This window comes from Vulpes vulpes, chromosome 7 (assembly GCF_048418805.1).
Source record: "Vulpes vulpes isolate BD-2025 chromosome 7, VulVul3, whole genome shotgun sequence".
Taxonomy (NCBI): domain Eukaryota; kingdom Metazoa; phylum Chordata; class Mammalia; order Carnivora; family Canidae; genus Vulpes; species Vulpes vulpes.
This window is the reverse complement of record NC_132786.1, coordinates 2,205,555-2,219,309: the sequence shown is the minus strand read 5'-3', so window position 1 is coordinate 2,219,309 and position 13,755 is coordinate 2,205,555. Positions and strand designations below refer to the sequence as shown.

Sequence of the window (13,755 nt, the reverse complement as noted above, 5' to 3'; positions counted from 1 at the left end):
TGAGTCCATCTTAACCCTCCGGGCAAGATTCCAGTGCATCTGGAAGAGTTCTCTCCAGCCTTCATAGGTCCTCATGATTGAGGGACATGGATGCTTAACCAGCGTGCCGATTCGTGCATAACAAAGGCAGGATAAGTAACCTGTTGCGTTGGGGTATCAGTAGGACTTTGGGAACCTTATACACACAAAAAAAATATTCAAGGATGGGATTTAAAACTGGTTTAGAGCCGAACAACCAGATAAATAATTTTAAATAGACAAGTTGTTTTATAGGCAAGTTTCCCATGCGTGGCTTCTGAAGTGAAAAGAATGGGGCAGCATGGATTAGCAAGCACACTGACGTGGCACTAAAACCAAAGTCAAAAATTTGAAAGGCCCCTGGATGGCTCAATCCCTTAAGTGTCTGCCTTTGGTTAGGTCACGATCCCAGGTTCCTGAAATGGAGCCCTGCATCCCACATGAGGCTGCCTGCTCAGCAGGGAGCCTGCTTCTCCCTCTCCCTCTGCTGCTCCCCCTGCTGGTGCTCTCCCACTGTATGTCAAATAAATAAATCTTTTTTAAATCTTTAAAAAATAAATTTTTGAAAGACCCTGTGTGCTTACATAGATGGACCAAAGCACTCCAGATGTGTTCAGTCTTTGTAGTATAGTAACTAGAAAAATACTCTGTATTAAATATAGGAGGACCCTGTCCACTTGGGTCTTAGGGAACATCTTGAAAGCAGAGCCCACACCGTCAAGTGTTCTTTGAAGAGATTGAAACCCACAGTGTGGCTTGCCCTGTGCTGGGTTCTCAGGTTATTTATCTGCCAAAGCAGCTGGCTGAAGGATGCTGGGTGGTATTGCAACTCAGAGGGCCAACAAACACTGCAGATAAAATTGAAGTCATTATTTTCATTCGTTCAACAAGCATTTGTGGCATTCTTGTGATGGGATTGATGGCAGTAATCCCGAATGGAAATGTCTCACCTTTGTCTTCATGTCCAACCTCCATGACCTCATCTGCCTAGTTACTGTATTACAAGTTCATTTTTGTTTTTTATTTTTTATTTTCTTAAGATTTTATTTATTTATCCATGAGTCACACCGAAAAAGAAGCAGAGAGACAGAGGGACAGAGGGAGACGCAGGCTCCCGGTGGGGAGCCCAATGCAGGACTCGATCCCGGGACCCCAGGATCACAACCTGAGCCAAGGGCAGACGCTCAACCACTGAGCCACCCAGGGGCCCTACAGGGTCATTTTTCAACTCACATTCTCCTTCCTCCGTTCCTTAGCACAGGGGTCGGGGTAGGGTAGCAGCTCTGTAGGATATGCCACCTTGCCCTCCTCCTTTGCCGGTGACAACATTCACAACCTAAAGTGGTGTGATTTCCCATTGAGCCTGGGCATGGCCTCTGCGTCCTCTCGAACCAGTAAGGGCTGCCTGCCTGCCAGCCCTGCCCCTGCTCTGTCCTCTTGGGTGAGTCGGTAGGGTGTGGACATGCCCCTTCCCTGCCCCTTCCCTACCCCTCCAAGTGTTCTCTCTACAGGCCCAGCACCACCATGTTCATGCGGGCACCATGACTTCATTCTCCACGTGGTCCTCCCACTGTCCTTTCCTATTCATCCCTCACGGTGCTTGGCACTCCAGTCTTTTCAGAAGTACCACTGAACGCTTTGACAGTTTTACTCCACATTCCTTATCCTTTTTTTAAACAAAGCAAAATAAAACCTCTTTTCTATTATAGTATATTAAATCTACAATATATTGTGGATATGTATACCTAGATATGTTAAATCAAAATCCTCTCCTGATTTACCCCTGTTCTCTTGAACTTTGTCTTCCCTGCCATATCATTTATTTATATTCAGGCTGTTCCCTCCGCCCGTAACACAATCTTCCTTGCTTTCCGCTTGCTTTGTCCTGCTTCCAAGACCAACTCAGATCCTCCTTTCTTTAAAAAAAAAAAAAAAAAAAAAAAAAAAAGCATACATACACACACACATAAAAACAAAAAACTCTTCACTATCTCTTCAAGCCCTGAGTGTCCCCCCATCCTATGCCCCTGTGGCATCTATAAAAATCTCTCCTGTGCCACTCTGCATCTGTGCATCACTTCTGTGTTTCCTGTCACTGCTGTGGATTGCAGTCCCTGGGGAGGGCAGCTGGCACCTCATGATAGTTTATGCTCTTTATAGTTTTAGCGCTAGCATCCTGTGCAACAAGCGTTCCTTGATAATGGTGACATAATAACGATGGGAAAGAGGAAGAGCCGTCAGCTGCGTGGCCAGAATCCCATGTTTTCGCCCGTTCTGTCTCTTCATTGGATCCATCATCTGCTCACCTTCCTATATCTTGTGGGACCTTCCTAGTTCTCTCTGCCCAGACACATTTCATTTCTTTTCCCTACATGTTAAACACCTACCTCTCTTTCGAGCCCCAACTCAAATGCTGTTTCTTCCACAAGCCTTTGCTGGTCACCCCTTTGAAATAGTAGCATGTTGGGCTCTTTATATGACATGCACACTACTTTATATTTTACATGTCTGTAAAAGTGTCTTTTACAGGAATGGCTTTATCCACCTTCATGTCGTCAGAATTTAGCACAGTCCCTGGTGCAGAATAGGGTGTCAGCATACTTCCATGTTAATTGTACTCCTTGTCCCCAGCAGGACTCAGGCTGCCTACACAGTACATAAAAGACAACGGGATATTAAAAGAAAAAAAAAAGACAACGGGATATAAGAGATAGCAGCAAAATAAGGATAGGAAACCCAAACGAAGCCAAGTGTAGAGGTGGACAATGCTCAAAATGCATGCAGTGGAGTCTAGTATCCTGGTCAGAGATGGGTCACAAGCACACCTCCAGTCCTTTGCAGTCAGACCAGAGAGCTTGCTGGTAAAGGCAGTCAGTGCTGTGAAGTACAGTCAGCTCTTGGACTCCTAGTGATCATAAGGAATAAGCCTGTAACTCAGAAGAACAGCTTTATTGGCATTCAGAGCTGAGAATACTCTCCTGGGTGGCCCATCCTAAAGAGAACACCAGTAATGTGGACAGTCGTCAACACTATACTTACAAGTAAACGTGATACCAAGTCGTTGGATGGCTTTATAATTTCCCTTGACGGTAGCTTATAGCAAAATACCAAAATAAGGTTCAGGAAAAGTGTCAGTATAGACTTGGAAGTACTTGCTAATGAATGCTTGATGATGCAGTTGGTTCCATGTTGAATTTTTAATTAGCACATGATTTTGCAGCAGTCTGACTGTTGTACTTCCCTACAAAGAGGGCTCCAAAATTGAACATAAATCAGGTTAGAAGACAACACTTCAATACTATCTTGTGTTCAGGGCAGAAATAGCAACAGATGAGCGTAGAGTCCTCTTAAAACCGTGTTGATTTAGTAACCTCCGCCTCCCTGGGACTGAAGTGTAATCCAGCAAGAGTGGGCTTGTAGACCCTTTCCTATCCAGCAGAGCCGTTGGTCTAACAGTGGGGGTGTTGGGCTGCAGAGATGGATTGGGGAGCAAAGTTGTAAAGGCTTATTTGCAGCTGGGAGAAAAATCATCTACTTGAAATGGGAGGAAGCATTTTCAGGAGCCACCCAGGGGTCTGGCTCCAGGAATGATTGTCCTTATGAAAAGGGAGCACTTGAAATGGAGAATGATATAGGCCGAAATGAAATCCGAAAGCTCTGACTGTGTATCTAGGACCTTACCAGAATTATGGAAAAGCCCTGTTTGGGGATTGAGAAGTTGAGTTAGAAATAATTACAGGAACGGAACCCAACTGTTTGAACTTGCACCAGAATGAACAGAGTGACACGGTGTGGGGTGCTTCTGGCAGGCTTGGGTTTTGTTCATCCAGCCAAGATTCCCTTTATCTTCTGGAGTAAAATGTTTAAATAATTTGGTCCTGACTCAGCCATTCTTTGGATGCTGGTAATAGAAGAAAATTACCCACACAGTGATAAAATTGGCCAAGGACCCTTACATCAAGAGCCTAGCCTGCTTTGGTCAGAAGGGATGGAATACACACCCCTAAAATCTTTACATAGGAGGAGGGCAGGGTGAGAAGATCCTGGGCTACCCCAGCCTCAAGCTATCCCTTAAAAGCTGAGGGATGGATTATGGGTGCTGATTTTACTACTCTTTATTTTGATTAGGTTTTAAATTCTTCCATAATAAAACATTTTTTAAAAAGCAAAAGGAAAAAAAATGTGCCAGTTCTGATGTAGTCGATGTGGGAGAGGAGAAGGAGGAGGCAGTTTTATCCAGTAAGTCAAACTGACAAATTTAATTACACAGAGAACTGATATGTGCTGATAATGGAAATTGGTTCTGAAAGCCTACAGCTGAATTCATGAATCTATTTTCTGTCTTGCCATGGGCTGGAAAGAATTAGCGTTTTCTTTAAAAGACAAATCATACAGGTGTTCATTTCCAGTTTAGGATGACCCGGCTGTGAGAAGACTCACTGTTTGAATTTGATATCCAGAATACACCCTTTTTTCTTTCAACTGTGGGCACAGCTGTAATCTTCCCATGAGCAAACCAGTTACGGAAGCCCCTCGCTCACTGGATCGGAGTTTATATCCCATGTCAAACTACGTTTTGGTTGAATCTTTGCTGTGTATTTTGAAGTCCTGAATGGCCCCTGCTTGGCTTCAGATGAGTTCAAGACCACCCATGACCTCTCAACCGCCTACCCACCCACTTCATTCCTGGATGCAGTGCTTTTGTTTCTAAACTGATGTGTTACTTTCTGCAGCATCATTCTCTCTCTTAGGGGAGTCACAGTTTTTCCTGGCAAGCCCATCTTAGTTCCACTTTCAAATTTTAATATTTTCACCTCTCATTGCTCTGTGCCTGAATCTTGCCAACTTGGAGCCTCAGTAGTGAGCACATATGGAAGGGCTGCAGGCAGGGACTCCAGCCTCCCCTCAGATCTAAGGGAAGTAAAAGTGTGAGTCAGGACGAGGAAGGTAACCAGGCTGGCACGAGGCCCGGGGCCGGTGATGGAAGTCCACCCAGTTACATAACTGGGACCAGGCATTCATAGAAGTTTATCAGATCCGAAGGTAATGATTAAAGATGAGTTATTTACAGTCTGAGACTCAGAGCCATGATTGCAAGATAAGTACATAGGATTGAAGCAGAAGTAACAGGTGGACAGAGGTTATAGTAATGAGAATACAGAGCACTGGTTACGTTGGTAGGTTTTTTTTGTCTCGGCATTTTCAACTTTATTTTTTTTATTTTTATTTATGATAGTCACGGGGGGGCGGGGGGCACAGGCAGAGGGAGAAGCAGGCTCCATGCACCGGGAGCCTGACGTGGGATTCGATCCCGGGTCTCCAGGATCGCGCCCTGGGCCAAAGGCAGGCGCCAAACCGCTGCGCCACCCAGGGATCCCGGCATTTTCAACTTTAAACTGCAGTCAGAGAAACTGGCGATTTCTGCTTATCAGAAGGAGTGAGATGGTGGCATAGAAAAAAGATTGTCACATCACTGGTTGGTGCGTGAGGCCTCTCTGTTCGCTTGTCTCCAGTGGCTTGTGTTTTTGTTTGGTTTGGGTTTTGCCTATTATTAAAGACAAAAATTAATTTTACTTCCTGAGTGCGCACAGACTGGTTGAGGAGGGAGCACGTCAGAAGCCTGAGGAGGCTGGGAAAAGGCCAGGCTCGGGTTCAAACCTTCCACGGGCAGTTGTCTCAGTGGGCAGTCCTGGTGCCCACGGACTTTTACCTGCCTTTCTCTCTAGCTGCTGGTCTGTGATTGTTCTTTCCTGAAACTTCTGCTTCTCTCTGTGTTGCACGTGGTGAGAATGTGGCTCCAAGGACCAAGCGCTAATGCTTCTAGAGAAGAATCACTCTGCCCCCAAATAATTGCATTTAAGGTTGTGGACAGTGTCGAGCAAGGCCCCGCCCATCCTGTGGGTGCTGTGTGACGGTGACTGACCATCCTCAGAGGCCTCTCTCAAAGCTCCTGTAATGGACCTGCTGCCTTCCTCCCGGCTGGATAAGAAATGTGGGTGCCATGTGTGCCTAACAGGTGGTCTAGGTGAATCACGGGTTTTCAAGGACAGGTCATATCAGGTGCTGGCTTGGAGAGCACCAGCTGACGTACATGAAATGGTGAGGGTGGCCCCTTGAGCCTGTCACACCCCAGTGTGCCGCTTTGGGCCATATTACAACATCAGGATCACAAGTGATCCTGAGAAACCCTAATACACACCAACTCCCCAGACCTCTTCATCTGACACATGTACTGTACGGTTTTAAGGAAGATAGGATAAGGTGGAAGTTATGTGAGGCTCCTAAGTACATTTTTTTCTTTTTGTGAAATTGATCCTTAATTTTTTTTTTTTTTAGTGGAAATGTATGGAATAAAAGGTAATATTTCAGTCATGATTATCAGCATTTCTGATCTCTGTCCATTCAAGAAGTATCTGGTGAACGCCTCTACCCTGTACTTCTAAGCAAGGTGGATGTGGTCCTGGCAGGCCTCCCGGAGCTCATGCCTGGCAGGAGAGGCTCCATGCCTGGCAGGAGAGGCTGCCAACACCTCACAAGTACGGTTAGCATTCCAGGGGGGGTTTGGGCGTTGTATGTATGTAACAGGAGGCCCGCCCTGTCCTGCCAGTTCAGGGAGCTTCCCTGAGAAAATACTTGAGACCAGTAGAGGAGTTGAAGCTAACTAGGCAGGAGTTGAAGCAAACTTTGTCCTAGACAAAGCCCCTCAGTGAGTGTAAACATGACCCAGTGTAAGAACCAAGAAACCTGGTATGACTTGACAAGGAAAATGGCACAGAGTAAAACTGAAAGGGTAGCCATGCCGGCTGGCCAGGCCAGGAAACCTCAAAAGCCACATTAATGATACTGCCTTAGTCCTAAGGGCAGGAGGAAACCAGGTAATGGTTGTAACAGACACAAAATTGATACAATCAGATTCTTTTTTTTAAAGATTTTATTTTATTTACTCATGAGAGATACAGAGCAAGAGAGAGAGGCAGAGACACAGGCAGAAGGAGAAGCAGGCTCCGTGCAGGGACTCGATCCTGGGGCCTCCAGGATCACGCCGTGGGCCACAGGCGGCGCTAAACCGCTGCACCAACAGGGCTGCCCAGATTTTTTTTTTTTTTTTTTTTAAAGACTGTACCAGTGTAGAAAATAGATTAAAAGGAGGTAGAGCGTGAGTGTTGGGTCAGGTCTGTTTGGGTGGCCAGACAGGAAACCGCATGGGTTGGTGAGGCTGGGGGTGGGGAGGAGGAGAAATTTGGTGCTTTAGACTTTGGGGGGCCAGGTGTTTGTGCTCAATCATTGTTGACCCTGGATCATGGGTTCACGGAGTAGGTTTTACCATTCCTTGTAATTTTGCAGAGATTTGAATTTTTCTACAGTAAAACCCTAGAAAAAAGGAAATGGAAGAAGCAAGCTCCGGAAGAGAAGCAGGTTCAGGGAGGAGACCAGGGTCTCTCTGATGGACAGAGTTTGGGAATCCCATGGCACAGCCAAGGGCAGGTCATGTGAGCTGAGTGGGGAAGTCTGGTCTGGGCTAGAAATAAATATGCCTGTCACTGGCAGAGTAAAGACAAGTGAAACCACATCAGGGTGGATGATAGCTGCCAGGGACAAGCCCTGACAAGTGTCGTGTTTCTTAGCAGAAAGCCGTGCATACTGTTGGATAGAGCAGATGGTCATGAATCAAAACAGTTATTACTCCGTTCATTTTCTTAAACACCAAAAATTTACAAGTTTAATGAAAAACATGCATTTGTTCTAGCCGATCTCTCGTCTCTCCTTACCTCGGTCATGTTTATAACCCTGTGAAACACCTGCTCTTCTCTCTGTTACCCCGAGCGCTCCTACCTTCATCTGCCCTAGCCAGTTCCTAAGCGGCTTCTCTCAGGACCTCAGATTCGAGGTTCAGGTTTCCAAGACTTGCTGCTTCATCATGGGGTCTGTTCAGACCCTCCTTTTGCACCAGCCAGACTGTTGGCTAGGTCCCTAGAATCTTGGGATCAGAGTCTGATGACTTCTGCACCCTTGGGGGTGATCCATCTGATTGGTCTTTCCTTCCTTCCGTTTCTTGGGACATCCATGTTTTTCCAAATCCTGAGTCTGAGAAATATTGCTCAAGAAATCATGGAAACAGAGAAAAGCATAATTCTCCCGCAAGCGTGATAGACAGTGTAGACACATTCCTGGCCCTGAAGAACCCACTGATGGCCAGGGTAGGGGCGCGCTCACGCAGAGTTGAAGGTTAGGATGAATGCCTCTGGGAACCACAAGGAGCACACATGCTGCAGAAGCAGTGCGGTCTGATGAGTCTCGCTGGTAGGTGATGCCAGGTTACAACCGTGTGTGTACCCTCTCTGCTGCCGAGGGCGTCCTTCCTACAAATAAAATCCATGCTAGTTTGGCTATGTACATAATATATTTCACATAAGTCCTTTGAGTGGTGTTCCCCAAAATAACGTGTTGGAAGCAAAATAAGTCCTTAAACTGGCAGTTTTGATGTGTGATTCTGTGTAATGCTGTTGACCTTCCCCTTGGATGTTACCTTATCCAGATACTCCCCAACAATTTTTGCTGGCATTTTCCGGTGCCTGGATACTTTGCTGTAGGCTGGAGTTTTAACAGAGGAATTAATTGCAAAGGGAAGAAAATGTGAATGTCCTGAAATAATTTGATGTGAAATCAGAAAGCAATCCAAAAACCGAATTAGCAAAAGCAATATCAGTTTCAGTGGCAAACCTAAGATTAAGCAGACAATGTTTTCATTGTTAAAAAAAAGTTTAAATGAGTTTTATGAGATAAGATCTATGCCAGTTGGAAGATGCTTTTGGTTGCACTTGTGAATTAAGACCATCGGTGCAAAATGGGAGAAGTTTTTTTACATCTGTAATAGTTGTCATGAAACAACAAGATATCTGATGAGGCAGTTAACACTCTGTGTGTGTTTTAACACTTGAAGATAGGTAATTTTTAGATATTAAATATATGTGATATTGGCTTCCAATATTTTAGGTACTTTTTATTTGGCAATCATTTTTGTGTTCCCTCTTAACATTTTCCCTTATTAAATGTCTGTATCAGGTCAGGACTGCTTTACATACTGTTAAAATTATAGCCTTGTTCAATGTATTTGTAATAATAATAAACTTGGCATTTTTATATTTTTTTAACAAAATCTCTGTAACTCTTAGTATAGCCCTATCACAGGAAAACAGTTCAAAGTATTGTAAGATGCAGAATGATTAGAATTTGGGGAATTATGTTTTTCATTCCTGAAACCTGAGTATTAATATCTGTCAGAAATTTGCAGAGGCACCTGGGTGGCTCAGTGGTTGAGCATCTGCTTTGGCTCAGGTCATGATCCCAGGGTCCTGGGATCGAGCCCCACATCAGGCTCCCTGCTCCGTGGGGAGTCTGCTTCTCCTTCTCACTCTGCCTGCCACTCCCCCCTACTTGTGCTCTCTCACTCTCTGTCAAGTAAATAAAATCTTTTTTTTTTTTTTTTAAAAAAAAGGAAAGAAATTTGCAGACTCTTGGCAGCCATGTGAGGCCCCCATGCTCAGGCCTCCTGCTTGTGAAGGGGCCAGCTGCTGGCGTTGTCCTGGCACGTGACATCTGTCCATGCTGCCGCAGCTGTGAACTGGTCCTGTCATCTGGGCCTTTTCCCTTCTCAGAGCTGTGGAGGAGATGTTGGCTTGGGAGTTAGGCTGCCTGGGGTCAAGCCTGACAGCCGTCACTGAAGCCCTTGGCCAGATGCCCAAGTGACTTAGTTTCTTCGCCTATCGAGCAAGAATCCAGATAGCACCAACCTCATATCATAGTGTGGTGGTGACAGTCCTTGTATGGATCCTCACACCACGGGCGTGCGGTGAGTGCCCAGTGACAGCCACTCTGTTTTTATCATTCAGGCCAGTCTCCCTTGACTCCCTACCCTCCTGGTCCTTCCTGTCGTCCTTGTGCATCCTTGGCAGAGCTTCTCCTGTGCTGATCTGGGCATTGTATTCCCATTATGTTGTTTCTTTGTCCAGAGCTCCTAATTGCCCATCCTGCCGAGTCCTCCAGTGCTCTGCCTGTCTCCCTGGTCCTGGCCTGTCCCATCCAGTCTTGCAACGCAGTCAGGTGTGCGAGTCAGACCTCTCGGCCTTGCCTGACCCACTTACACCCTTGCGTACTTCCTCGGACCTTGATCTTACACTATTCTTTGTTTTTCTTTTTCTAAGATTGTATTTATTAGAGAGCACACGAGGGGAGGGGCAGAAGGAGAGGGACAAGCAGACTCCCCGCTGAGCAGGGAGCCTCACATGGGATTCGATACCAGGACCCTGAGATCATGACCTAAGCTGAAGGCAGACACTTAATTTACTAAGCCACTTAGGCACCCCAACCTTACACTGTTCTTACATCACCTGCCCCCCTAAACTCTAAGTATCCAGCTGATTACTGATCATGCTAGCTGATTGGTTTTTCCAGCGAAGCCTAAAATTTGAATTTTTCAGAAAAAATGGGCCAAGCAAACTGTCACTTTAAAAAGTTGTGTTTCCTGCAGTCCTTTGAATTTTCAAATAATTTAAAGAATCACTGTTTTTTATATAAGCTGGAAATCAGTACTTAATTTCAAGCACAGAGAATTTATTTTATTATATATATAAGCAAAGTATCCTATGTGCTTTGATGATGGAACCAAAGCTATTTCTTGATCTTCTGTGTCAGCATCTTTGAAGAAATTTCTGAACCTTTCAGAATGTTTTATAGTAACACATGAATATATCATTTAATCCCCAGTAACCAACTTTTATCTGTTTTTTCCCTCCCAAGGACCCCAAGATGTATGTACAGACAGTGTTGGATGTTCATAAAAAATACAATGCCCTGGTAATGTCGGCATTCAACAACGATGCTGGTTTCGTGGCCGCACTTGACAAGGTGGGTGTGAGCACAGCATCTTTGCTGCAGTGTGGGGGGGGCCCCACATGTCCTCTGACTGTGTTTTGTATGTCCCACAGGCCTGCGGTCGCTTCATTAACAACAATGCAGTTACCAAAATGGCCCAATCGTCCAGTAAATCCCCCGAGTTGCTGGCTCGATACTGTGACTCCTTGTTGAAGAAAAGGTATTAGTGACTTTGTGGGGATTTTTTTGTTAGTAAATCTATTTAAAGTCTCTGCTTATATATGAGAACTAAACTTCCTGTTATATTTTACATACTTTAGGTTGTCATCTTTGTACGTTTTGAGAAAACGCTTTAAACCAAATACATCTTCTTTGTCTCCTTAAAAGATGCTTCATGTTATAAATTCTAGTGGGTTTTTATTTTGGGTTTTTGGGTTTTTTTAATGTTACTGTGGCTTTGAGAATTATAGAATTTATTTAGCTAAATTAAGTTCACAGGTTGGTCAAGCAGTGGTTACGAGGGTGGCAAGGAAGGAAGGAGTAAGTGTCCTTCTTGTACTCCCTGCTGATGTTCTGTGAGCCTCGGTCATGTTGCCAGGGAAGATCTGCTGTGGGAGCTCCCACTGGCTGTTTTCTGAAACAAGACTTTCTGTGCACTCTGGCATTTGAATTATCGTGTGCACTTTTAACATTTATCTTCATGTGATCAATTCGTTTTACTGCTGTTTCGTATTCTTTGTGTATGTGTAATATTTACATTTATATATTTTTGAAGATTGGGGCTTGAGCTCACAACCCTGAGATCGAGTCGCTCCCTACACCAGCTGAGCTAGCCAGGCGCCCTTCGTATTCTTTATTTATTTTTATTTTTTTAAAGATTTTATTTATTTATTCATGAGAAACACAGAGAGAGAGAGAGAGAGGCAGAGACACAGGCAGAGGGAGAAGCAGGCTCCATGCAGGAAGCCCAATGTGGGACTTGATCCCCGGTCTCCAGGATCAAGTCCTGGGCTGAAGGCGGTGCTAAACTGCTGAGTCACCCAGGCTGCCCCCGTATTCTTTTTTTTTTTTTTTTCTTAAGCATCATGTTTCTCACCTGTTCCTCCTCCTCTGTGTGTGTCTATTAAGAGCTAGAGGCCTCGTGATCTCCTGTGGCTCTCTCCTCTGCATTGTGCTTCTAGGGCTCCAGGTTGTGTGTATTTGGGTATTCTCAGCTTCTGTTTCAGTTTTCCAGCAATCCATCAACAAACGCAGTCATTTCCCATGCCCCCATGTTGTCCTGGTTTTGAGATGAATGAACATCTCCTAAAGGCTCACCTAACCCCACTGCAGAAAACACTGAGGGATACCTACATGTACCAAGAAAAACACTGGAAACAAGTCCTAGAACAGAGTTGGGGAAATCCTAAGTAAAGTGTTAGCAGACTAAATTTATTAGAGAACTGAAGAATAATTCTCCAGAACATAGTATAGTGTCCTAGGAATGTAGGGATGGCTTGGTGGTAGCAAATTTAACATAATTTACTATATTAACCCAAGTATATGTGGTCTTCCTGGCAGACATGGGAAAACATTTGATAATGTCACTAGCTGTCTCTCTGACTTTGCCAGAAAGCCATGTCCCCAAGGCCGGTGAAAATAGGGTATTTGGGGGTGGTTTTCTATTTATTGCAAGTCTGGTCAGTGTATAATTCAGCCGTTCTAGTCCGATCTTTTCTTGTAGTCCTTCGAGAATAAAAGTGGACTTTAAAGTGGAATGCCTCCTCTGACCTGATTTCATTTTTTTTTTTTTAGGCTAGATTATATGAAAATTGTCAATATTTTAATTACATGCTTTAGCAGACCTTCAGTTTGGCAAAAAACTTATTATCCTTTTTATACGTTGCCTTTTCACAAGAGGCCCTCACCAAGTCTCTTGCTGTGTTGTTTCTTAGTTAATGCTGCCAAAGCAGACAGAATGGCAGACACATGCTAGGGTTGCTTCAGTGAGCACGCACTAGTGAGTGGAGTTAAGAAAGAAAACTCTTCCAGAGAGAAAAACCACCCTGGGCTACCTGTGTGAGGACTAGGACTAGATTTTCTTAGAAATACCTTTCCAGAGCTTGTTTGGTCACTTCATGTGCTGGATCATGAGCTGGATCATTTCATGTGAACTTATGGGGATCTTATCTATGAAGGACTCATAAAACCTTAAAAATTTCATTTACCCTAGAGTCACCTTTCAGTTAATACTTGTTCATAGAAGAGAAAGAATCAGTTCTTAAGGGCAGCCCTCTGTTACATAGACAGAACCACAGAGGAAGGCAGTGCTTTAGTGGCTTTAAACAGTTTTGTTTTCTTTAATGCTTAGGCCATTAGAAATCTACGTGTGCTTTTGGTTTTTTCAGAGTTAAATTAAAGCATATTATAGGAAGCAGTTGGCAAAGTAAAGTTCCTTTATTTTGTGTTTAGGTAGATTTCCTTTCAGAAACGAAGGGAAAACTTGAATGTTTGGGCAGACTTTAATAAGTATCCTCTGTTGGGATCCCTGGGTGGCGCAGCGGTTTGGCACCTGCCTTTGGCCCAGGGCACGATCCTGGAGACCCGGGATGGAGTCCCACACGGGCTCCCGGTGCATGGAGCCTGCTTCTCCCTCTGCCTGTGTCTCTGCCTCTCTCTCTCTCTCTATGTGACTATCATAAATAAATAAAAATTTAAAAAATATTTAAAAAAATAAGTATCCTCTGTTGATTTTCATCTTGCATGTCCAAAACGATTATTTCGTAAACATGTTCTTCCGTGATAGTTTCAGTGTAATATTGCCACGTTGCCATAGGTGAGAAAAGTTTGGCTCAGTGGTGCTTGCTGAGTAAATGTTTACTGATT

At 44.4% G+C, this 13,755-nt stretch overlaps 1 protein-coding gene across 6 annotated transcripts in view; it reads left to right on the top strand.

Annotated features, from left to right (window-relative positions):
- Positions 1-13,755, top strand: part of CUL1 (cullin 1) — a 99,919-nt gene that overhangs the window by 75,565 nt on the left and 10,599 nt on the right. For all 6 annotated transcript variants that reach the window (XM_072762797.1, XM_072762800.1, XM_072762795.1 and 3 more), the window contains 2 exons: positions 10,816-10,923; positions 11,004-11,110. In XM_072762797.1, coding sequence (XP_072618898.1) covers positions 10,816-10,923; positions 11,004-11,110 — 215 coding nt within the window. The remainder of the gene's footprint in view (positions 1-10,815; positions 10,924-11,003; positions 11,111-13,755) is intronic.